Consider the following 27,016-nt stretch of genomic DNA (forward strand, 5'->3'; position numbering starts at 1 on the left):
TTTTAAAAAAAGAGGGGAGAAAAAGGTATAGAGAGAAGAAAAAAGAGAGTGAAGAAAGAGTTGGTGAGAGAGAGAAAGAGAGAAAGCTTAGGATTTAGAAAAGTAAATATTCTCTGAGAGAGAGAGAGAGAGAGAGAGAGAGAGAGAGAGAGAGAGAGAGGACAAGGGTTTTGGGAAAGAAACAAAAGTTGTCTAGAGGGGACGGCCTCTGGCTCACCACCCAGCCATAGAGAGAGAGAGAGGGAAGAGAGTGGAGAGGAGAGAGAGAGGGAGGGTGAGCTGGGCTGGGCGGTGGTGGGCGGAGATGGTGGTGGCAACAATAGTTAGAGAGAGATAGTTCAAATAGAGAGAGAGGACATCCAAGAAAAGCTTCCCCTCAAAAATCACGTCTACTTCAGTCCCTTCCATAGACCTTAAGCCCTAACTTGGACGAGGAGAATACAAGATTAACCATTATTACAGTGCAAGGTTGATCTTGGGCTACCATCTTGCCAATCAGAAAGGCGTGTTTGAAGGTCTAAAATGCCTAGACCACCCAAACTCTTAGGAGTATAGATCTTTCTCTAAGCAAATCAATGAGAAGGTCTCTTAAGCACTTTGTTCTTCCACATAAAGGCTTTCAAAGGGGATACTATCTTTAAGAAAATGGAATTTCGTGAAATTGATGAAAAGGGATGTAGAACTGAGAATGTAGGCTTGCATGATTGTTGTCTTAACCACCACTATAAGCCTGGCATGAAATAGAGAAGAGAGTTAGCTCATTTCTTCATCTTACCCTCCACACTACTAAGAACTCCAATTAACTAGTTGCTTATTTCTTATAACAGCCACACCGGCAAGGTAGCCCAAGTGCCTAAAGACACTTTCCTTATCTACAGCCTGACACCCACCCAAAGTTGTCAAAAAAAGTCCTCCTCAATTAGGCTAGTAATTATAGATTTGCTCGAGTTACATCTAGGCCCTAAGGCTTATGCAAAATCATTGGTTAGTGGCCATAGCTCTCCTTACTGTCCTAAAATTATCCTCGTCTACTTGCACCAAGAGGATTGAGTCATTTGCAAAGCATTGAATCATCGTTTGACCCCTATTATAGCTCCACAACCTAGTGAAATGATCCTCCTTGCAGACATCGGCTAACTCCAAGGTTTTAATAAAAGGATTAATGATTAACGACAGAGTAAGGGAGCAAGAGGGCACCCTTGTCTCGTAGATATTCTTACAGCAAATTTACCTATACATCCATGGTAGTCTAGATTCAGCTTCAAAACACAAAAGATAAATAGTTGAGATCCACCATCTCGGCCAAAACCCTGATTAAGAAAGACTAATGAACCGTATCATTCATAGGGCTTCTCTATTGAGAAATGTGGTGCCAAAGAGCACAAGAAATAGAAAGGGAGTGAGTTGAGTAAGCCAAGCAAGAGCAAAGTCCAAAATGAAGCCACATGAGTAAAGGAATTATTTCACATTGATGTACAAACCCAAGGGTGTTCTTCCTCATATAAAAGGGGGCCATTTTAAGCAATGAAAGATGAAGCAAGCTCTCAAACCTCTTTATGAGTCCAAATCTCAATCTTGTATCCTGGTTGTGCTTGAGTCTAAGCTTAATTAGTTTAGTAGTTAATCATCACGTTTAAGCTTAGGTGTCACCCACCTTAGATTAGCTTAATCACTAGATTAATGTAGGATTAGCACTAATCATGAGTCATGCACATGGTACCCATGATTTCTCAACATGGTATTAGAGCCTTCCCTATCCCCACATCACTAATCTCAGCTCACATTAGCTTAAATACTCCATTAATTAAGTAATTAGTCACTAATCTTCTCTTATCCATTTTATCCTCTTTGTGGCCAATATTTATTTGTTGATTTCTCCTCAATCTCTCAACCACTTGCCAAACCCTTCAAGCCACATCTTCTCCATCTCAAGGCGTTGCACTTCACTAGAGGAATCAACGAATTTCGTTGTCGTTTGCCCGTAGGTCACGTTTTCGTGCCGATTGGTTTTTTCACCCAATTGTCTTGTGTGCTCACAATTGGCTCAAGCCTTATAAGGTGTGTATTCTACGTACCTTAAGGTATCTACAAAACAAATCTTGAGCTAAATGGTTAGGTATGTTGGCTGCTATGAATAAAAATCAACAATTTGCGCCTCTTTTTTGACAATTTGAGCTGATTCTTTCACTGAAGCTTCTTCATCTCGCTAAGAGTATTATCACTCTATGTAAGAAGCCCCATCAAACTCTTCACCACCAAGCTCAATTTTGGACTCCAAGTTTTTTATCCTTAATTATCTTAATTAAGTACTAATCACTATCATTATCAAAATTGGGCCAAATTAACGTTAAAAAGGAGCTACCAACCACTACCCATTTCTTAAACAAAAATTTGATGTAAAAAATTCTACTTTCTACAAAAAGTGCTTGTAACCAGCCTCCGAGACCAATAAAGTTGCTCATAGCACACAGGGGAATGTAGAAAGTAAAAAAGTCAAGGAAGAGATAGGGAGTGAGTTGAGTAAGCCAAGCAAGAGCAAAGTCCAAAATGGAGCCATATGAGCAAAGGGAATTATCTCACATTGATGTACAAGCCCAAGGGTGTACCTCCTCATATAAAAGGGGGCCATTTCAAGCAATGAAAGATGAAGCAAGCTCTCAAGCCTCTTTATGATTACAAGTCTCAATCTTGTAACCTAATTGTGCTTGAGTCTAAACTTAATTAGTTTAGTAGTTAATCATCATGTTTAAGCTTAGGTGTCACCCACCTTAGATTAGCTTAATCACTAGATTAACGTAGGATTAGCATTATTCATCATAGTCATGCACATGGCACCCATGTTTCTCAACATTCTCAAGGTCCAACTCTATTTTTATTAGAAACATTAGCTAACTCCTTGCCCAATAAAACACTGTACCTATTATCTAGAATGGTCCTTCCCTATATTAAACCATGTCGACTTTTGTACCTATTATCTAGAATGGTCCTTCCCTATATTAAATCATGTTGACTTTTGTACCTACTTGGCTAGCAGTTTTGTAGAAGGGGGGGCGTAAAGCTGTCTTCTGGCCACCATCTTAGCCAGAATCTTATAGACAAATGTAAGCACGGTTATAGGTCTCCGATTGGACAGATTTTCACAAGCAACTTGTTTAGAGATTTTCTAATTCACCACTCATAAATGCCATGTTAATAATATAAGCCACATGTTCCTTGAGAGGAGACCCAAACTCAATGAAATACAATATAGAGAGCAACTTGTTTAGAGATTTTCCAACTCACAACCAGTCATAAATGCCATGTAAATAATATAAGTCACATGTTCCACGAGAGGAGACCAAAACTCAATGAAATACACTACAGAGAGCCCATCCCACCCATGAGTCTTCTCTTTTCCAATTTGTCTTAAAAAGCTTCACCAGTCACACAAATGCCGTGCTAATAATATAGATCACATGTTCCTTTAAAGGAGGCCAAAACTGAATATAGAGCCCAATTATCTTAAAGCTTCAAAAACATTCATCTTCTTGCACCTACCTCTCAATGTAAGAGCTTATTCATGGGAAATTTTCATAAGAATAATGTCAAGAAGCCAACTCTTTACATGGAATCTCTCAACATATATGTCTCCCTAAAGACAAAGAGTATTCCCAAAAACTCAAACCATTTGGATAGCTCCAACATACTCATGAGAAGGAATGTTTGTGATGTTTTGCTTCTCATGCTTGTTTTCTTTGGTGAGAGCGCCCTTTCAAGAGCCCGAGTGTGCAAGCTAATCCATTCCTTAATCCATTACCTTTTGTGTGCAAGGTCTTGCCACAAATATTTTTTAATTCGAGAGAGGGGGGGTAAATGCCTCGTTTGGGAGAATCATTCCCTTTGCCTCCCTTTTTCAATATAATCACGATTTTGTATCTCTTTAACAAAGAAGTGAATCCAAATAATCTTAAAAGGGATTTTTTGATAAATTGTTGTTAATTTCAACAACTTCCAAAATGAGCATTAGGAGCTAAGATTTTACAAACAAATATGAGATATCTCGATAATTATTGATATGAACTCTTATTTTTATAGGTTATAAGCCAATAAATATCTTGATACTAAATAATTATTGATAAGAAATTTTATTTATTTGTTTTAATTATTAAAAACAAACTTTTATACCTATTTTGAAAAGCACTCTCTCTCTTTCTCTCTCTTTCTCTCTCCCCTCTTAGACCCGCAGAGCAGCATCCCTCGCTCGCGCTAAAGAAGAAGTCTCTCATTCGCTAGCTGTTACGAGTCTCTGAGGCAGAACAGGAGAGTACTAAGGGTATGGTCTCTCTCTCTCTCTCACTCTGTGGTTTTTATGCGCTCTCTCTCTGTGGGGGAAGTGGGGGGAAGGCTGCCGTTCTTCATCTTCCTTTTGTCTTTTTACTCTAAGCCTTACACTACTGTATTGTGTACGATTCTAGAAGAAGATCGCACACAATCAGCATGGCTCCTGCGAAGCAAAAGAAAAAGCAAAAAGGAAGAGGCATCGGGGTGGACTTTAAGGTTCTCAAATCTCTCTCACTCGCCCAAATTTTGAGTGTTTTTTTTTTTTGCTTTTTGTTTTTTGTTTTTAAAATATCACTTTGTTTGTATGATGAATTTCTTCAGAAAGTGAAGCACAAGGTGGGAAGAAAGCTCTTGCCGGGCTCCAACGTCACCAAAGTAGAGGTGAAATCAAAAGGCAAGCCAAACTGACATTCCCAATATTAGTTTAGGTTAATTGAATACTAAGCCTTACCAGTATCTAGTGCTTTCATTAACATCAGTTGACGTAAGGCTTAAACTCAATTATTAACCCAAGTTCAGGTTGACATTATTATAACTTGAATTTAGCTCGGAGATGAACACTCATTTCTCACCTCACATCTCATTTCTGTTCTTTATAAGTTCACCCAAGCCAGCTTCCCTCGTACCAAACAGGCAGCCGTTGGAAAACAAGGACAGTCATAAATAGGCATATCCTGGCCGTACCATAAGAGAAAATGAACTCATGGCTTACTGAACTTTGTGTCCTCATAATAAGTGTCCATAAAAAGTACCCTAAGGGTAATAAAAGGTCTGTGTCTGGCCTTTATAAGTGGACTCCCATATGTAACCTGGTACCTTGGGTAGCCCTCTCTTAGGCTCTAGGATCAGATTACAATGTCCCATTACAATTCAAGTTGGCCATATGCAGTGCGTTTGTGGTCCCTGATACGACTGTCTCCGTAGACTGCCCATTTGCCTGCCCTCCGTGCTTGCATTATGTGCACCATCCCAAGTTTCATGTGCTCCACCCATCGAGGTGTAAGATCATAAGATCATTTCTTGATGTAAATTTTGGTGCCTTCTTGTAGAGCCGCTTTCTTTTGTAAGAAAAGCACGATGATATTGGGCATCCGAGAACTTGAGGAGGAGAGGGGAGAGGCCTCTCTCTGTCATTGCCGGTTCTCCATGCATCAATAAAAGGGATCTCTTCCACCTTCATCTGTCTACACTACTTAGCACCATCTTGGAGAGGCTCCGGTGGGCAACCCAGTGACCCTCACATTGAGGGCTCTCTCTTGTCTACACGTCTCATTTAGCATAGCAACCATAATGCCATTTGCATGTTGGACAGATTTCTACTTTTTGGCCACCTCCACCCATTCTGTTGCCTTGCTCCTCTAGAAGGATAGAAGAAACAAAGAAGACCGGCAAGTCAGCAGCAATAGTATTGACTACGACAAGGCCTTTGTGGGAGCACAGAATTGGAAGAATAATAGGAAGATTTAGTGCAGGTTCAGCAAGTTCATCATATCCCTAAAATCTAACTTTACTTATGTTTGTGTGTCTTCAAATTATAAAAGGCTTCGTATCTCTGGTTTATCCCAGTTAGGAGGCAGTAGGGTGACTAAAGTGTTAGCCTTGCTACCTCGGTTGCATTATGTGATTGGAGAGCTATTATGACACGAGAGGCCTAGGTGTAATGAAACGCGTTTCATTCAGTTTGAATGAAATGCTTAAATTGGAGGGGAACATTGTACTTTTTCCCTCCAATTGAAGACCCAAATGTGAAATTTCAGATTTGGGTCCCCAGCCTTAAGATTTTATGTATATAATCGTTTTGGTCTATCGTTTCATTGTCCACTTGCCCGAGTTGAAACATTTCGTTCCAAAATAAACCGTTTCAGCAACGTTTCGTTTCAGTAGTGAAACGTTTCGCGGTGGTGACCTTGGTTTGCACATGTTCAACAACGTGACTTTTGACAGAAAGTGAAAGCTGCTTGTGGGAAGAAGATAGGGTTGTCACAGCCTTTATCAATTCCCGAAGGAACTTTCCAAGATATATTGATGGACTTTGTCACGAATTTGCCTCCCAGTCCGAGTAAGCGTAATACTCAGTGCTTGACTATTGTTGATAGATTTAGCAAATTTGTTATGCTTATCCCATGCAGGGCCAATGTGACCGCCGAAGACGTTGGCCATTTGTTCATTCGGCATTGGTACTCGATTGGCAGGATCCCTAGGACCATATTGTCAGATTGAGATGCCAAGTTTACTAGTCATTTTTAGAGGCCATTGTTTGATAACTTTGGTACTAAATTGAAAATTTTTAGTGCATTTCACCCACAAATTGACGACCAGACAGAAATATACAACTAGTTGGCCTTTGATGTGCTGAAGTGCTATGTCCACGATCAACAAGGTAAGTGGGAATCGTATTTGCCTTTAGTTCAAGCTATTTTGAATGATTCCTTTGCTTCAGCTATTGGCAGGATTCCATAAGACCATTCCAGTCATTATTGACCAGAACCTTGTCTTCAGTATCTGAGTGAGGAGAATGACAGAGTCTTACTAGGAAATTTTGGAGTCAATGAAAGACAGGTTGGCCAAAGCGCAGGAGGCCTACACTCGACAGGCCAACAAAGACCAAAGGGATGTGAAGTTCTCGGAAGGAGATTGGGTTTATCTTTGGATCATGAAGCAAAGATTGAAATAGGTGGACAAGAGATGCCCAAATTTATCATTTAGGAGCTTCGGACCTTTTCCCATCCAGAGAAAGATTAATGAGGTTTCCGAGCTGGACTATGCATGATGTGTTCCATGTCAGTTGGCTGAAACCATATGCAAGTCCAATCGCTTCAGAAGTGAAAGATATAGTTTCAGAACAGATCCTTTTGCACCGCTTCAAGCATGGCTCAAGCCAAAAATAGAGATAGTTTCTCACGAAGTTTCAGGACCGAGGGACACACCAAGGAGTATGGCTTGACAAAGAATTCTTTGAAGACTATCTGGCTTTATTAATGGACTATTTGGAGGCTATGCAGCTTCCGTCAAGTTAAGCAGAAGGGGATGTCATGTGCATCTCGCACTTGGATGCCACGTAGACATATCTGAACAAGAAGGTGCAAGACCTAGAGTGGAAACTGGTCCCACGTGAGCCCAATCCGGACGAGTCAGCTAGGGTTCCACTCTTCGTGTCCGAGGTCAAGTGTGCATTGTCGTGCACATGAAGCAGTGCCAGTCCGTACTCTGAGTTTCCCTCTGGGATGATGTTAGATGATCTGTGGACTTTTCAGTGTGAAATGACCACTTTAAAGAGCATTTAATGCTATTTATACAAATTGAGAGGAATTTCTAGCAAACCAACCCTAGTAGAGCTGGTCGAGCAGGGCTAGGAGGGGGTATAAAAGCCCAGCCAAGAAATCGTTAAATTCATCTCATTTTTCACAAAGGGTTGCCATGTTCCAAGGGCAAGGACAACCAAGAGGAGTGCCCTAACCAAGGTGAACATTGCAGTCAAGCTTGATTCAGTCTTTATTTTCAGATTTGCATCATTGTAATAAAGCCATTCGTGGTGGGGGCCCTACAGAGGGTATTTAGGACCCAATACCGTGCCCTCTTCTTCCTCCCTCCCTCCCCCCCCCCCTCTCTCTCTCTCTCTCTCTCTCTCTCTCTCTCTCTCTCTATTTTCTACACATCTTCTTCAGTATTGTGCGTTATATTCGTCGTGAGTGATTGCTGAAATTTGAGCATTGAAGTTACTAGTTTGACGACGAAGCTTCCGAATGTTATATCCCCCGCCTTTGTATGAAACGTTTGGGATTTGAAAGCAACGTTTTTGAACGTGTTTCATGAAACGCCTGGCAACTATGACAGGAGTTGTGTGTGCTGAGTCGGCTCTGACACAACATGTGATGGGGTTAGAATGTAGTAACCTTCTTTTTCGTTCGGGTCTCACCACCTTCGCTTCGAAGCAGGGATTGTTGGGGTGTCGGAGCTTCTACATGTGAATGAGTCCTTGTAGTGTTTTCGTGTGTGTAGTTGAAGAACCATCTTTTATGATTTGTGTGTGTGAACAACCTCTATAAAGGCCGAGTGTGCTAGTGTGTGTGAACCCACTCGTAGAGTGGTTCACTAAATATCTAGATATTTTATATCTACATTGACATACGCAATGATGTCATGTAGATGAGCCTAGATGACTTTAAAAGCATTGTACTTGGTGAACCATTACATCTATGAAATCAATACATTGAGTCGTGCAATCTCTCTTCATGTCTTGAGCTTGTCACGTCTCTCTCTCACTCTCTCTGTGCTCGTCATCTCCACCATGGTGGTCTTCCACCTGCCATAGGGAGCTTCATGCTGCTAGGGGGCACTGTGGTATAGGCTCCCATAACCATTATGATGGGCTCTGGTGCCTCCCTATCCACCCCTCTAGGCTGGAAAAAACTGGTGATAGTAAGCTGAGAGGAGGGCTGTTGGGGCCGAGGATCTCTGAGCAGTGACTCTATGACGGCGGTTGAGCTCCAATAGGAAGAGACAAGGCACCTTTGATGTGGGTACTCCATGATCCGGGATAAGGGTCCAAAGCCCTCTGTGAATAGACATTGAAATCTCCCTCTGATCTCATAGTACAGAAAAGAAAGAAAGAAAGATATATTACGCGTCTACTAAAGACCCAATGGGCCTATGAGACCAAAGTGATACAATAATGCCCATGGCATATCTCATCATGGAACGAAAAATAAAATAGAAACAAAATGTAGCTATCTCATTGAGGTGATACGAAACTGTCCATGGAATCTCGTTATGGAATACCAGGAACATGGAACATGAGAGGAGCATCAGTCCCCAATAGATGGTATACTACTCTCGAAAATATCAAGCATGGGGCTAATAAGTATGGCCGAGAGGTCTCCCTTTGCTATGTCATGTGGGAAGGTAGCTTGATGGTGGTGGAGCATGCCTTCGATGTGGAGCTGATGTAACCGGCCTTTAGAAATCTGACAGGCGGTGAAACAAACACTTGCACACAAAACACTTCATCACCCATGGGCACCTGGAAAAGGAAACAAACAGGGGGAGCTAGAGTGCTCCTGCAAATAGTACAAGGACACCGATTGGCCCCAAAACGTGGTGGCGCCCCTTGCGGTATTTCTTTACTTGATCAAATATGAGTACAAATTACAACTTGTCGAATCCTCTACCAATAGGATCCCTTATAGCTTTTCACCTAGGACTTCCAAAAGAAAACTCTTGCTATTAGAGCAAAGCATTCCAGGGAGAGGCACACCTGTACAACACCTCCCTGCTTGAAAAGGTCTTCTCCATCTCAACCATGGATCCCACAAACCCTTTCCCGAACAGCAGTAGTGTTGAACCAGACCACATGTCCTCCCTATAGTCACAGCTTGCATGTAACCTCGAGAAAACTAGAACCTGTCCACATGAATCCAGAGACATGTTCTCCATATGAAACCAAAGACCTGTATCCGATAAACCATAGACTTGTATCCATAAACCATAGGCCAGTTTCCTCGAACCATAGTCCCGTTTCCTCTCGAAAACCAATGTCATGTTTCCATGACAGATAAACCCACATATGCACCATCCAATCACGGTGCCAAAAACCGAGAGAGAGAAAGATAGAGGACGTGTCAAGCAATCCCTGAATACACATAGGTCCAAGTCGAAGAGCAACACACATCTCTTCCAAGAACATCATCCTGTGCAAATGTAGCTTGATCCTCTGCATCCTAATCTCGTAAACAAAACCTGCTTGCGAAGAGAGACCCCTTGGCTTTTAGCCCTTCGGTGCTTCCTTCAGTTCACCTTCTTCCAAGAGAGAGATAGAGTCGTGTTGTCCAACCCAAGAGTCGCCTGGATATGGCTCTGCTGGCTGCTTTCACACATGTAGCCCGCCTGCATCTGCCTGGCTCCCGTTGCTAGCTGCAGCCCATATGCACAGCCACTTGGTCTTCCACACGTGTAACCTCTACCTGAAACCCGCTTGGCTGCCCGATTGACAGCAGCCCCTACGCACAGTCACCTGGTCACCTTTTGCTGGCAGTAGCCCATGCGCAGCCACCTGGTCACCTGCTTGGCTGCCCGACTGGATGCAGTCCGTATGCGCAGCCATACCCGGTTGTAGCCCACGCGCAGCAGCGCCTGCCTGGAGCCCATGCATAGTAGCACCTGCCTGGAGCCTAGGTGCAGCAGCGCCCTGCTGTAGACCATGCGCATCAGCACTCGCTGCAGACCAAGCGCAGCAGCACCAGCTGCAGACCATGCGCAGCAGTGCTTCATCGGTACCACATGTACACGCAGCCGCCTGGTACACATACGTACAGCCACGTGTTCCACATGTTCGCGTAGCCCCCTGGTAGCTGCCTGTACCACACGGCGACCACATGACGACTCCACACGGTGACACACCTCCAATCCGCCACCCTTCGCCCTTTTTTAAAGAGGCGATACGCTTTTCATAAAAAAAACGCCAAAAGCAACAGCAAAACGCATGCTTATAAATATATTAATATTTTAAGCCATCAAAGGTTTAAAAACCTTATAAATTTTAAAGTCCCTTTTTGTCCCCTTTCACACTTGAGCTGGCCACCAACATGAGTTTCCTTTTCACATCCAATTGATGCCTATTCACACTGTCCATCCCATGTGTGTGCCCACCTGCTTGTCCAGAGGGAAAAACACAGGGTCGTAACAGCTGATGAGGGGATTGTGGCCGACGTCTAAGGGGCCGGGGGTGTTGGGCACTCTAGAATGCGGAGGCCCAGTCTTAGGTAACTCCTCTCAGGCGAGGTGGGTCTGAAGAGCCCGTGGTGGGTCCGTGGGATCCACTGTATGGGTGTCCACCTCTTGGGTCCGAAAGAGACTAGTGATGGTTGGCCGGCGAGGGAGGTGTCGGGGTGGTTGGGATTGAAGTTCTCTCAAGAAAGTGTCCTTGTGTCTGCTGAGCTCAAGCAGGAAGAGCCCTAAGCAACGCTGGTCTGGGAAGTTAATGATCGTGGAGAGTGGACCAAACCCCTCATGAAACACAAGTGAAACCTCTTGTGGATCTCATAGTATATTGGGCAGCAACATGTAATGCTCTTTGAAGATGCGCTCAGCTCTACGTCTCCACTTTGAGTGTAACATGCGGAAGCTTCAGGGGAGATCGGTAACTTCAATGCTCGGAAATCAGCACTCTTGTCGCGATGGAATTAATGCACAAAACTGAATGTAGATGTGCAGAAAAATAGAGAGAGAGAGAGGGAGAAGAGGACACAGTATTGGGTCCCGAATACCCTCTGTAGGGTCCCCACCACGAATGGTGTATTTGCTTTATTATGCAAATCTGAACAGAAAATACAGGAAACTTGACCTTTCTTGGCTGAAATAACCCTGCCCTTGACGTGCAGTCCTTCACCCCTTCTGCGTTAGCTAATCCTTGGCTGTCCTGGCCCTTTGATCAGCTTTGGCTCTTGGTGAATTATGAGATAACACAAATGGATTTGGGCCTTGGTATTTATACTACTCTAGTGTAGCAGTCGGCCAGTATTATAGCAATCCGCTGTCATATATTCAGCCCACGACTGAATAAAACAGCTTTAAATCACATTAAATGCTGCGCCTGTTTTCCTACTTGGCTTGGCCACCTATGCGCATGGATAAAAGTGATTGGGCACTCTGCGCCTGCTGCCTTGGAGGCTGGGCACTGATTACTCACTGTTCTGGAGGCTGGGCAGCCTGTATGGGCTACCCCATACTTGCCCTACACCCCTCCTAGGGCTGGATAACGAGTCGGCTACCCTTGGCCTGCCCCTAGGGCTGTCCTACAGTCCTCCATGGCCTACCCATGGTTGGTGGCCTACCCATGGCTGGTGGGTACAGTCGGGACCTTCTTTGCCCTCATGGGGGTGGTTTTACACTGTCCCCATGCCCACACAAGTACTTGGGGTAGCCCTATGGCCTGGTCCCTTTCCTATATGCAAACCCTAACTATCTACACAATGATCTGGCATCCAGTACCATACCAGATACACAGAATCACTGACATCATTCTAGAGGGAGACTCACAGCGCGGACTGGCATTGTTTCATGTGCAGGACAATGCACACCTGACCTTGGACTCATGTGCAGGACAATGCACACCTGACCTCGGACGACTGGGATGGAACCTTGGTTGACTTGTCCCGGACTGGGCTCCATAGTAACATGGGACGGGGAACGACAAAAATTAGGGAACGGGGACGGGGGGATGGGGACGGCTTATGGAATATGCAATTTATTGACTACAAAGAACACTAAATAAAATAACATTTATGTTTTTACACTTTGAACATTCAAGGCATCACTTTAAATGTACAATACGTGGCTCAAACACCGAACAGGCGCTAATAAGACTTAAGTACACCGACAAAGTTCAAACCAATATAAGCATGGAATGATGATCACTATCAAATAACAAAAGACTAGTGTCTACAATGCACATAAAGTGCTGAGTCAAGACTCAAAAGTAAAAACAATGAAACATAGCTAAATGATAATAATAGAGCCTGCAATGCTCAATCGGAGGCTGGAGCATGAGAAGTACTGGCGTCATGATCATGGCTGCCTACATGACCAGTCTGAAAGGTAGTGGCATCATCCTCTGGGCTCTGTTGTGTCTCCACCTGCTCATTTCCGTCCTCCTGCTCCATCTCCCATTGAGTAAAGGGATCTGCCTTTGTAGTCGCACCCTTGCAAAGCATTCGCAAGTTTGCGCTTACAAAGACAAGATCATTGGCCTTTTCTATACCAAGGCGGTTCCTCTTCTTTGATGCAATATGGCTGTAAGAACTCCAAAGCTGCTCTAAACAAGAGGAGCTTACAGCTTGGCTGAGAATGCAGATAGCCAAGTGTTGCAGCTCAGGCCCATCTGAACCATAGTCTTCCCACCACAAACTAGCCCCAACCTCCAACCTATCCTCCTGTGCATCCGCACAACCAAAAGCACCACGAAAGGACCTGTATGTAGCAAGCTGGTCTCTGATTTTGCGCCTAATGCCTCCATCTGGCACTAGACGATCCAAGATACGCCTCCAACCATCACTGACCTCTCTGTCACTCTCCTGTCCATTACCCTGAAACTCAAGGTCCACCATATATGTAGCTGCATGCATAGGAGAGGTATAGGAGTTTCACCTCGTCACACATAAGGAACGAATCTTCTCGTATCTGTGCTCATCGGGCTCTAACTCTTGCAACTTCTCTATCATTCTATCCATTGTCTCATACACCTTCCCGATGCATGGCTACATAGCATCTACAAGCCTCAACAAGTGGACAATAGGCCTCACCATAGCATCAATGCGTTTCATATCCTCCCAAAAGGAAGTGCTCTCTGCATGCTCCGTGCATAATATGCCTATGGCTTTCGAAGCCAATGTAGAAGTGGTGAACTCGTCGCTGATGAAGAGCTGCCTCAATGCACCACTGCACTCCCTCAAGCGGGCCAGCATCAAGAAGTTGAAGGCAAATTGGGTGTCTTGAGTATTTGAGCAGTGAGAGCCTTGATTTCTTGAAGAACTCGTGGCGGACGAACTGGTGGTTCAAGACAAATGTGACCATTTGATTGGCCTCTTGAATGATTGGCTCAATCCATGACATCTTTCCAATATCCTTTAAAAGATTGTTCAAACAATTGCCATACAATATGACACAGACATGTGTGGATACATGCCCTCAATAATAGCTCCAACTACCCTATTTGCAGCCTCGCCATCTGCAACAAAACCACCACACATTCTGGGCCCATGAGCTCAATGCCACTTGCCCACTCTACTGCAAGCACGTCTGCACTCTTCCCTGTCCCTGAGGCATCATGTGAAGCAATAAAGTACATCATGTGAAGCAATAAAGTACATCTCGCCATGGGAATATGCAACGAGACCATGGATGGACCGCTTTCGTGTGTCACTCCATCCATCTGCAATGAGTGACACTCCATTCTTTGCCCATAGCCGCTTTGTGTTCTCTGCAGCTTGCTCGACAAGGCGCTTCTCCTTGTCGAGCAATGTGGTGCGCAGAGACTCCGATGATGGGGGGGGGGGGGTGTAGTTTGGACCATACCCCCCAATCCTCTTCACCATAGCCTTGAAGTACTCGGATCTGATTACAAAAAGAAACAAGTGAACTTTCAAGAATGAAACTTAGAAAAATCATGTCAAGAGTGAAGAGTCAAGGCTTACCTAGCAATATGGAAAGCAATATGGTCATGGAAGAAGAAACGAGCCACAGTTGTATCAACCTCTTCCTTCTTCTTAGGATCCCAACTTTCCTCAAGTGTACTCTATCGCCGCGCGGGTGTGGGCATCGCAAAGGAACCTACACCATGTGGCCGTGGTGTAGATGTGGTAGATGCACCCCCTGACCCTGAAATAGACCCCTCAGGTGGTGTCACAAATGCTGTAGGATCCACAGCCACACGTGCCGGCCTTGCAGCCCTCAAAGCCTCATGCCCGGCAATGCGCTCAAGAAGCTCCCTTCTCTTCTTCGATGTGATTCCCGTGCAAAATCGAACCTCGTGCCCGGACTCATGCATAAGGTGGGCTCTCACTTTGTCTGACCCACTCGTCCGCCTATAGGGGCAAAGCTTGCAAGACCACGGGTGTGAACCCCCTCCACTTCCAGGGCGATTGGCGTTAACCTCTTCCCACCATGACCAACCATCAGTTCTTCTAGCAGCACCACAATGTGCGGAGCCGAAGGTTGCTTGTGAAGAAGATGCCATGACAGAGGGTGAAAGTAAAGTTGAGAGAGAGAGAGAGAGAGAGAGAGAGAGAGAGAGAGAGAGAGAGATTTTATCAACGTCTTCCAAAAGACCGAACTCGGCCTATGAGACAAATCGGAGTACTTGTATGGGGTATCCTCTGTCATCCCAACAAAATGAAAAGTTACTGAACAAAAAAAGCTGAATCTGGGTGTGCAGGGGATGGAGCTCTACTACTAGGAGAAATGCAAAGCTAGATGCATGGAGTATACAATCATGATATGCAACCTAGCTAGCTCCATCCTGTACCATACTGGGGGTATAAAATGGTATACATGAGAGAGAGAGAGAGAGAGAGAGAGAGAGAGAGAGAGAGAGAGAGAGAGAGAGAGAGAGAGAGAGAGAAGAAAGAAAGAAAACTATATTAACATCCTTTAGAGGCCACATCTGACCTATAGGAATAATCAGATACATCCATGTGATTACATTCCACTTCGGGGGCAACAAAATGAAAATAGAGATAAAACTAAAAATAGTTCAAATTCCCTACATGACAGTAGGAGAATCCTAGATAACATGAAGGATTTCTCTAGCAGCTACTCTTCATTACTACCATGTTTGGTTGTCCTGAAATCTGCAATAACAGCTCTACCTCTACGGTAGACTGCCCATTTTCCTTGTTTCCTTGCTTCGTATACTTTATTGAGTTCTTGTTTCCTGTTTTTCAGCTGTGTGGCTGTGAGTTCATCTGCCATCCACACCTTCGTTCCCTTAAGTGACCTTGTTTGCTTCATGACTTTAATTTTGTCTTTCATATCTGCGTACCTCAAAACCACATGTTTTCCTTTGATTGCCACTGAGGGATCTCCAATGTCGATGAAAGGGATAGCTTTGCATAGCTTTCTTTGTAGAATCTCGCATTCCGGGACATAAGTATCATTCCCAATCTCCTCGTCCTCCAATACCTCCACCTGTTCCCAACCCTCTGACAAACCACCCACCCTAATTTCTTTTGCAATCCATTGCTGCTCGTTCTCTTCATTAATCTGTGATATTACTTCTTTAATGAGAATTTCTTTAGGCTGTGGATCAAGTAAATTTACCTGTGTGATTTCCTCCCTGTTTTCTTTTTCGTGTTGTTGTTCCTTAATCTATTTCTCCAGGGTTGAAAGATGTTGTTTTGTCTGATGTAGTTCATTTTGCAAGGCTGAATTTGTTTGCTGAAGATGTTGAATCATGCTTAGGAGGTACCGCTCCCATGGTGATGGTTTTTCATTGGGTTTGGTAGGAGGGGAGATAAGGGTTTCGGAGAAGGTTTTCTTGCTGGCCATGTCAAATTGCTAGACTGTTTGAGAGGTTGCTCTTCACGAACCCCACCCCCATGAGGTGCAAGCCCTTACTTGCGTGGAGGTGGGTTACAACCCTACCCTACAACTAAGGTGCGTAGGGTGTTCTCTTGTTCGAGGTTCGTGACCCGTGCTTCAAGAGCCATGATGTGCCGGTGTAGTTTGTTCTCCTCCTCATTGAGGTCGGAATCGGGTGTCTTCTTGTTCTTCTTGATTAGTGCCTTCATTGCCGTCTCGAGGGCCTCGAGTTTCTCTTGGAGACTCGGGGCCATTCCTCCATATCACTCTGCAGTCCTTCCCACAAGCAGGGAGGAGAGAGAGAGAGAGAGAGAGAGAGAGAGAGAGAGAGAGAGAGAGAGAGAGTTATGTTGCTGCCTTGGGGGACCTGAGCAAGGGTGGATGGGGAAAAGGGGGCAGCAGCGCAACGAACAGAAGCCGCAGTGGGCGGCGAAGAGAGAGAGAGAGGGCGGAGAGTGAAGCGACGGGCACAGGGCAGAGGAGAGAGGCGAACAGTGAGAGAGGGGGCAGCGGAAGTGAACAGAAGGCGCAGTGGGCGGCGAACAGAGAGAGAGCAGCGAACAACGATAGTAGCGAACAGAGAACAGTGGGGAGAAGGCGGCGACAGAAGCGAACAGGGGTGGCCCAGGGAGAAGGCGGCGGTGAGCAGGGGCGGCCAAGGGAGAAGGCGACGGTGGAGAGAGAGAGAGAGAGAGAGAGAGAGAGAGAGAGAGAGAGAGAGAGAGCGCTTGTTGCTTAAGCCTTAAGCTCAAGAGTGGGGAGAGGGAGTGGGGTGGCTGGCCATGAGAGAGAGAGTGGCAGAGAGGAGAGCTCAAGCCTTATAGGCTCATGGTGGTGCGGGTCACGGGTGATGCCAGCCACATTGCACAATGCCAACGGGAGGAAAGCAACGGGCAGCTGCCAGCCACCAACGGGAAGAAGCGGCAAAAAAAACGGTGAAAAAAACTACGGAAAAAAGTGAAATAAATGGCGGAAAAAAAGTGAATAAAAAGGGCGCAAAAAACCAACGGGAAAAAAACTTGTCGTCGTCCTGTTCCGGTCCTGTCCCCGACAGCGGCTGCCCGTCCTGCCGTTCCTGGGACGGCATCCCCTTGTGACGCAGGTGCTTGAGGCATCCCCTCCGTCCCCATACCGTGTCGGAACGCCTCGCCGATTCGGGACGACGTTTCTGCGTCCCGGCCCTCCGTCCCCTCCGTCCCCTATTACTATGCTGGGCTCACATGGGACCAGTTTACCATCCCAGGTCCTGCACCTTCTGTACAGATATGTCTACGTGGCATCCAAGTGCGGGATGCACGTGACATTGAGGCGGTGGGATGAAACCCATATCTGGCTGATCGCAATCCGCATTGCATGGGACTTGTGAACACTTAGGTAGCCTGGTTGCTGGATGAATCCATCCTAAGTGGGCATGAGGAAGTGATCTCTGCAGAATTGCATCTTCATTGGGAGCTCCGAAGGTGTGATCCATGTGCAGTGGTTGAGAAGATCTAATCGGATAATTTGGTTGGTATACCATACTCCAGAGTGGCCCTCGAGTGCTAGGTGGCTTGAGGACTCCAGGGCAAGCCTCGGGTACCTGTGGGGATCCATGTGACTGATGCGATGGAGGTATGTGACTGTCTGGAAGTGCATCCACTACCATCGGGGCTGCAACAAACTTTGCCAGGATATGTGGTGTGGGATTGATGGTTTTGCTGTGGATCATAAAGGAGAACATCGTGACTTGGGGCCTGTCAACTCGGTGCCAGTATTGGAAAAATCTGACCCCCAAAAGGTTTCTCCATACATCAAGGCTGGTGTGACGACGGTGCGAAAAAGCCAACCCTTTTTCTTGGGCTCGTGGAAATCTCCGTGGAAGCACTGTGGCTCAAGTATGCTCGAGGTTGCATATCCCCGTGTCACTCTGGCATGTGTTGCGGGAAGCATGGTGAAGTGTGGGTGATTGAAAGTGACACCAAGGTAGACATAGGATGAGACAATCTCCACAGGATCCCCTTTGTGTGAAGCTCAATCTGGATGTGAAGGGGCGGGAGGTATTGAAGACGATTACCTTGGTTTTACCAAGCTTAACAGAGAGGTCCCGCTAAGTGCAGAAGTCCTGTAAGGCATCCAACTTTTTGTAAAGTCCCTCATTCACAAGGTTGCATTTAAAACCTGTTTTTATTATTTAGTACTTTTTGGACTTTGAACGTAACGTTTCAAACTTAAAAAACATTTGTGTTTTGGTTTCTTTCCCCGTGTCCTTTTTTCTATTTATTATGTTCGGTGATCGCTTTGTATAGCCCGTTTGCGCTCATGACATCAGACAGATGTGACATTGTCATTTGATTTTGACTTATCATTTGTTTCTACTATATGCTTGAATTGTCAAATTCCAATCATGGTGTATTTGGGTATGTCTCGACATTGTTTATGTTGCGAGTGCTAATTTTGAAATTCTTAGATAGGCTGAAATGCTAGAATGTGACATGTGTTGACACATCAGTCCTTGTCTATCAAAGGATATTAGATATAGACTTCGAGCTTTCTTGACCAATTTCTCACACACAGACACACACATATATATGATTTTAACATTGTAAAGTACGTAACGTTTTTGACGTACTTCATCGGTCGGCAACGTTCTATACCACGTACTAAACTTGTGCTGTTTCATATGTTTCATACGTTTGAAACTACCTTGGGCTGAATATGAGAGGAGGACGATGTCATCTACATATAGTAGTAGGCCCTAATCCGTCAATGAAGCTCGAGATCTCATCAATGTAGAGGGCAAAAAGAGTGGGTCATAGAGGGCAACCATGTTTCACTCCAATAGTGCTGGAAATCTTCTGCAATGTACTTCCTGGGGCTCTCACTCGTTTGGTGACGGACTCATAGAGGGTGATGATGCTCCAAACCGTGTCACATGTTGGAAATATTGTTCATCCCCAGATGGACTCCCTGCATGCTTGTATCTGGCCCATTTAGCATATTTTCTCTGCTATTTGCACCATTTTTTGGGTGCCGTTTTAGCATTTTTTCAGCATTTTATCACCTGCAAACGGCCTAATAGGTAGGATAGGGGGACGGAATCAAAAGCTTTGCGAAAATCCACAAAGCAACAGTATACATGTTACTTCCATGACCTCGCCTTCTTTATGATGACCTGTAGAGTGCAGATATGATCCAGGGTGGATAAATTCTCATGTAATCTCATCATGGTACAATAGAAGACAAAGACTAGAGCTATGAGCTGGGAATGTCAAATCCGAGCCATATAATACAAAGTGGGACCATCATCATCATACAACCTATGGAGCTAAGGGGGAGGTTGCCATCAAGGATATCGAGCATGGGGTTAGCCTGTAGAAGGCTCTGCAGATCTGCCCGTTGCATGGCCAATAATGATCCCATCTCTAGGAAATGTCTCACATATGGTGAAATAGGTGCGGTATCCTCAAGAGGCCAATTGCAAACACACCTCATCGAGATCAATCTTGGACAACATGATGGCATTATCCTGGAAATCAACAATTGAGATATGTTCCCTCAATGTTCGTGCATTAAAATTGCCCAACAAGAGAACATCTCCTTGTTGGGAGAACTCTACAATGTTTGCAAACAATGGTGTTTATGGGGACTCTCCTTTTGGCATCAAGGCACATGCAAAACATGATTTCTCAAGTGTGAAGTAGCATACTGCAATGTACATAAACCTCAAGCCAAGCCTGGCTAAATGCATCCACATAAATCGGGCCTTATCATCCGGTTAAATTACCGTGAGAATATTGTGCATACGAAGCCAAAACAAGCATTCTACTCCTTCTGAACCCCCCCCCCCCCCCCCACACACACACGCACACACACACACAACAACAACAACAACCACAACAAAAATGGTGCATGTTTACTTTCTAAAGGCTGACTCCCAACCATATTCAGACACCTTGGGTAGCCCTCTCTCAAGGTTTTGGTGAGTCTCTGTGTATCTCTCTCCCTTTGAACGTCTCTGCAAAACCTTCCTTGCAATTCCATATAACCATGTTAATATTTTTCTATGGTTGTACAGACCTTGTGCTTGTTACGTGGGGTGTTTGTCTGTGATTATGACCCTACCCTTGCGGTAAACCATTCACTTCCTTGCTCCGCAGGCTTCCATGACTTGGACCATTCCAGCTTTTCTGTGGTCCACCAGAGAAAGAATGAAAGATGTATTAAGCGTCTACAAAAGACCCAATGGGCCTATGAGACCAAAGTGATACAATAATGTCCATGGCATATCTCATCATGGAACATGAAATAAAATAGAGAGAGAGGAGAGAGAGAGAGAGAGAGAGAGAGAGAGAGAGAGAGAGAGAGAGAGACTAATCAAGCGATTTGAATTTGTGTTTGAACAGCTATTATTTTACCTGGACAAAGTGTGGCTCAGGATAAAGATGGCTTGGCAATAAATAGTCGAAGGCAAACATTGAAGGAGCTACTTACACAAACAACTCATTATAATGACAACGTTCGAAAAGGTTTGGATTACAAGAACTAAGATAATACTCTTGACTAATAGAAGTTTTTCATCTTTAAGTGGCAGCAAACCTTTGACCAAAACTTGCCTTTTGCAGATGCTCTCTCAGGCATTAAGGATCTCCTTGCTCGACATCCAAAAGAGCTAAGCCTGCACACAGTTACTCTGGTGGAGAAGTTATGTCCACGTATAACAGATAAGAACAAAAATGTAAGACAGGCTCTACTAGACTTGTTGCGCATGACGGTATTTGCAGGCCTTCCTCAGGTACAAAAACAGCTACCCTAATCACTGTTTGCTCTTGTTTTTTCAGGCCTAAGAGGTCTGTCGTGTTGAAGCTGGTTTGTGTTTGGTTGGTGTTACTTTACATGTTAGTTTTGTAAAGCATAGTGCTTGCTGATTTTATGCTACACATAACATAAAAATGTGAACGTTGCCTTATTGGTTGATCATCAATTATCTCCTTCTACCTTTTGTACGTGAGTGGCACTTACATATGTAGCAAGCAGGTCGCAAATGTTGGACTCACACACATAGAGGGGTGAAGTACTAGGGTTAGGGTTTGCTGCAGAGGAGTACCCATCAAAGGTGACTGGATCAGCACCTCCTCTCATAGAAAGATTGAGAGAGGTGTGGAAGCCCAAGTAAGAAGGGGGCAAAAAATTTGCTTGTCAGGATTAACCTCAAAAATGTTAAGCAACGGTTCTTGCAAGTCTTTCACTTTGGTGAGGTGATTTTCCATAGAGTCACCCTCATCCATGGAAAGAGTGTCCAATTGTCTCTTCACGTAGGCAACTCTTGCCTCGTTGTGTACCTGATACATTGCTTCCAAAGTTTCCCATGCAAGCTTTGCTGTCTTGCAAGACTGAATGTGCGGAATGATAGATCTTTTGTAAGAAGTCTATCAAAATATAGTCGCAAGAAATGTTTCGAGGTTTCAAAGGTTTCTTTTTCAAAAGGTTTTGTTTGTCGCTAAAAAAACCGTAGGTTTCGAAAAATTACACACACACACACACACACACATTTTGTTTTGTGAAACCACTGTTTATATTAAATAGTTAACTGTACAGTCATAGTCGCCCGAAGCAGGTGGAACTATGAGAACGAAGTAAAAAAATTGGGAAAATTCTTCAAACTGTTGGAGAGAAAGCTCGCCAAGATCATAGCTGTCACCAATTGGCCGACCATTTGGTCCATTCCTAGCTTTTGCGTCTCGTTCACTTGAGGCCAGGCCGGTGTCTCATGTGAAGAGGCCAGTATTTTGCTGACATGGACGGGAGCCAGACTGGTGCCACCCGTGTGTTAGCAGGATGGTGTCGTATGGACGGGAGCCAGATCAGTGCCACCCGTGTATGACCTGGACTGTGTTCGATCCATGGGACTGTCACGCCATGGAAGAGCCAGTATTCGTGCCGTGTTTTACCTATGGGACTGTCACACCTAGGGAAACTCGTGCCTGGAACTGTGTCTTACCTATGGGACTGTCACTCCATAGGAAGACCAGGATTTTATGTTTTTATGTCGTGCCAGTTTTGTGCCGACAGATATTTTGTACATGTTCCATGAACGGGAGATATGTGCATGTTACTTTTTGCACATGCACACATATTTTGTATGCTTGAAACTGTTTTCGCATGACATGTATTCGTGTGTTTGCCTGCCTGACGTGTTACTTACTGAGCGGGGACGCCTGCCAGTGAGTCGTGAAGTTTGCCCTGTATTCTGACGAATTTCAGTGCATGTGAACAGGTGGTAAGTATATGGTACATGTTGTTTTAATGTTATAAATTCTAACCCTTTGATTTATAAGGTTAGGGGTTCACACTTATTTAAAAGTGGGCACCCCCTTTGGGCACCCACTTTGGGGCCAAGGTGGGGAGCCTCACTTTTAAGTGAGTGTGGGGGTGGGCATGGTCACCTACCCCCACTAATCCCCCACATGCAAGCGTGGACAACACTAAGGTTATCTCCACATTAATTTTATTAAAAAAAGGGCCTTCCTTCAAGCGTGGGACATGATCGCTTCTTCCTGGCGTTGCTTCATCACCTTTCGTAACTTCCTGGCGGCTGGAGATTGCTACGCTTGCTGCTGTACGGCTGCTCATCCATGAGGCGACTGCCTGCCCTGCACAAAGACGGCAGCACCTACTATTCTGCCAGCTGCGCCTGCCCTTCTACAGGCGACTGAACCGGCTGTCTTCCATCTGCAGCAGGTGGCTGTCTGCCATCTTTTCCCTGTACTGCTGCGCATACTGTCTCCCAGGCGGTTGTGCGCTTCACTAGCCTCTCCTACACTTGCAACAGGCGCATGCTCTCAAGAGAGGCCATCTCCTCTTCAGGCGACTGAACATCCAGCAAGAGGCACTGCCCTTTTTCCTCTGCGTGAGTTCTTTTGCAGACTGCACGTTGCTTCCATAGGCGGCTGTTTACCCACAGGCTGTGCCGCCTAGCTTCTTTGCAGGCAGACGTAGGCCATCTCCAGCAGCATATTACAGCAACCAGTTGTTGTTCCATTCACCAGCAGGCCACGCTCCAGCTACTCAGGTTGTACTTCTTTCCCGTTGGTGGCTACAAGAAGTCTCTACATCTCTTGGGTGGTATCAAAGTCTACACAAACGCCATAAGTATTGGTTCTCTATCAACCTTCAACAAGTAAGTGATTTTCAGATTTGAGTAAAGTATTATAAGTTTAAATCTGATAAAAGATTCGTCCCGCTCGGCCTACACCCGTTCGGTGCCGGGTTGTCCAAGCTATATGGGCGAACCTCGGTCCAAAGGTGCTGAGATCGGGAGAGCCAGGCGTTAGTACGAGAGCGCCTGTCTGTGCGTGGTCTCGGAACACCAGTGTGGTGCTCTCCGCGGAGTCCAGTGAAAGCACAGGACCGTAGCGATTGGACCACACCAGTGGTCGTACTGCTCCGAGTTTTATTCATCGAAATCCGAGCCTACTTGTTTGGTATTGTTTTCATATGTACATGGACATTATCTGGTTCTCAGAACCCATGGAGCATTGTATTCTTTAAATACTCCCAATAAATATATCATATATTGAGGGGGGGGTCGGCCCGTTCCGGCCCCAGTGCTGGTGTCCATCTTTCCATTTCTGTTCATTTACTTTTCAAGTTGTTTTAAGTTGTCCATTTCATATTTGTGGTTTTAAAGTTGTGCTATTAAGCGTGTGGGTGTCCAACGGAGTCTTTCCCACTTGACGGGATCGGTTTCATTGGTATCAGAGCACGGTTGTTTCCCTCTTCCTAGTGGGGAAACGAACCTGTGTACTGGACATCCCGCTTTTAGCAAACTTTGAACACAATGGACAGCCAAGGCAACCCTTTGGAAGTACCAAATTCGAGGGGTCCATCTAGTGCTTCTCGTGGGTCTGATGCCCTGCGAGGTAGACACAAGCCTCTTGAAAGGGTTATGGATAGTGAATCCAAAGGTCAACTGTCTCCAGGAAAGACAGTTATGCTTGAACAAGACCCTGATGCTATGAAAGCTGAAATGGAACATATGAGAAAACTTTTGTAGGCTCAAGAGCAAGAATTGAAGTTTTTGCATGAAGATCCACATTTGCAAAGTGCTATTGAAGCCAGGAAGGCTGATGCTATGGTTGATGTAACCTTTGAATCAGTGGCTCGTGAAGTGGGCAAGAAACCAAGGGAGTTGGCACTTGCCTATCTCCTTCGCAAGGGTGATATCAAAGAGGGGGATGACGGAGAGCTAAAATTCAGAAATCCACCTCGTTTAAAGCATGGAGATCCCGCCTCCCAGAGGCTGAAATCTTATATGCAAAAGGAAGAGGTGACTGTCACCTCTCGTCATGCATCCTCTCCCCAAGGCACTAAGCCTGACAGATTTATGTATGCCAGTGCTCATGGAGGGCGCGAAAGTCACATGCATGCAAGATATGTATCTCATGGTGACAGGTCTGCTTCCAGAAAAATTTTGCCTTCTGAGTTGTCTCATGGAGAGACTATGCCATATGCAGGTAAGTCACATGCATCTGAGCTTCGAGTTCGTGGAGCACATGCCACCGTGCCCCATGAAGCTTCTTTGACGGCCCATGGAGCCCATGCAGACAGGGCTACCCCGTTGGATAAGGGGAAAAGAAAAAGAGAGGACCATGAGCCTCATGCCAGGAAGCTCAAGGAGTTCAAAGCAGGTGATAAATCTGTCAAATTTGATGTCTTTCATGGTGAACATGATGCCTCTAAGGTGTTAGCGTTTGTGGCACAGTTCGACATTGCTTTTAGCGATGAGGACTTTACAGAAAAGTCAAAGGTGCGCCATGCTAGCATGTTTCTGAAAGGCACTGCTGCCCATTGGTGGATCACCGAAAAGATCACCAAGGATCCCATCTCTACTTGGAAGGAATTCAAAGATAGATTTTATGCTCAGTTCTTGCCACCCAATGCGGAGCAAACTCTCACTCAAAAGTGGGACAGGCTGGAACAAAAAGATAATGAGAGTGTGCAACAGTATGTTAATAAATTTTGGAAAGTGTTGCTGGAAGTGACTCCCTTCATGCTAATCACAGAGGATGAAAGAAAGAGGAAGTTTCGTTCTGGATTGCAACCTGCTTATAGATCGGGTATTGAATTGCACCCAAAACATACGTTGCAACAACTCACAGCTTCTGCCCTTGCTACAGAGCAATTGGTGCTCAAGATCAAGCAGGATCAAGGAGGTTCCAAGGCGAAGGACAAGGCTGTCCCAAATCAGCAAAAGGGCGGACAGCCATCCAAAAAGAACTTCCGGGAGCCTTACAAGGGTGGTAAAGCTGAAAACAACCCATCTAAAGAACAGGGCCCAAGGAAGAACAAATTTGGATTAACCCCGGAGCAAAGAGAGCAATATGCTAAGGATGGAAAATGCTTTTCTTGTGGTAGCAAAGACCACATGTTTCGGCAATGCCCAGATCGCAAACCAAAGCACGAGGACAAGCACACCAAAGCAAATGTTCATGCAGTTCCTGATGTGCAAGGTAATACAGGTCATGATGCTAAAGAGCGTATGGTTTGCAAGGCTTGGGGACAAATCAAGGATCAGCCCGCACTTTTCATGTTTGATGACTGTGCAACTGACAATCTCATCTCTATGCAAATGGCAGCTGCATTGGGTATTGAGGTTGAAAGCATGGGACCTCAGATTGAAGCCGAAGCTGCATTTATTGGTAAAGAGGTGCAGGTTACCCCTTTGATTGGGAAGTTGCGTATTCATATACAGGGCTACCTTGACAATGAGCATTTCTTAGTTGCTCCTCTGAATGGATGTGATGTATTGTTGGGCAAGCCGTGGCATCATAGGCTTGAGCCCCGCAAAGACTACAAGTCTAATATGATTTCTTTTATGCATAAAGGCCGCATGCACTTTATTGATGCTGGCAAAGAAGGGGATTCCATCCCAGTTGTATCACACATCCAAATTAATAAAGCAATGAAAAAGAGTCTTTCAGCGTACTTGATTTTTGTCCGTGATAGTCTTGTGCCAAATCATCAAAGTGTGGATGCCATGTCTAATGATAGGCTGAATTTTCTTAATGCATTCAAAGACTGTTTTGCTGACTCATTGCCAGGTGAATTACCTCCCCAAAGGCCCGAAGATCATTGCATAGATCTTGTGCCAGGTAATTCTCCACCTAACAAACCCGCATACCGAGTGAGTGCTGCACAGCAAGAAGAAATTATGAAGCAGGTAAACGAGCTTTTAGAGAAAGGTTTGGTTCAGCCCAGTTCCTCACCTTACTGCTCTCCTGTGCTTCTTGTTCAAAAGAAGGACGGATCATTCCGTATGTGTGTAGACTATCGAGCTTTGAACAAGCTTACCATCAAGAACAGATTTCCTATTCCACGTATTGATGATATCTTGGATAAGCTTGATGGTTCAGCTTGCTTTAGCAGACTTGATTTGAAGAGTGGTTATCACCAGATACGCGTGGTGTCACAAGATGTCCATAAGACTGCATTCAGGACAGCCTTCGGATTATATGAATTCTTGGTAATGCCTTTTGGTCTCACCAATGCTCCTGCTACTTTTAATCGTATGATGGATAGGATATTCCGATCCCATCGTAAGTTTACAGGAGTCTTCTTTGATGATATCTTGGTTTTCTCCAAGAAT

At 45.0% G+C, this 27,016-nt stretch overlaps 1 protein-coding gene across 4 annotated transcripts in view; it reads left to right on the forward strand.

The window, feature by feature from the left end:
- The first annotated feature begins 4,160 nt into the window (after positions 1-4,160).
- Positions 4,161-27,016, forward strand: part of LOC147627611 (uncharacterized) — a 73,868-nt gene continuing 51,012 nt past the window's right edge. For 3 of the 4 annotated variants that reach the window (XM_086814519.1, XM_086814522.1, XM_086814521.1), the window contains exons 1-5: positions 4,161-4,312; positions 4,455-4,536; positions 4,642-4,714; positions 20,775-20,897; positions 20,994-21,163. In XM_086814519.1, the coding sequence (XP_086670645.1) occupies positions 4,477-4,536; positions 4,642-4,714; positions 20,775-20,897; positions 20,994-21,163 (426 nt within the window). In that variant the 5' untranslated portion in view covers positions 4,161-4,312; positions 4,455-4,476. The remainder of the gene's footprint in view (positions 4,313-4,454; positions 4,537-4,641; positions 4,715-20,774; positions 20,898-20,993; positions 21,164-27,016) is intronic. The other variant, XM_086814520.1, reaches the window with a different exon arrangement.

This window comes from Cibotium barometz, chromosome 20 (genome assembly GCF_041138505.1).
Source record: "Cibotium barometz isolate CiBa-2024 chromosome 20, ASM4113850v1, whole genome shotgun sequence".
Classification (NCBI taxonomy): domain Eukaryota; kingdom Viridiplantae; phylum Streptophyta; class Polypodiopsida; order Cyatheales; family Cibotiaceae; genus Cibotium; species Cibotium barometz.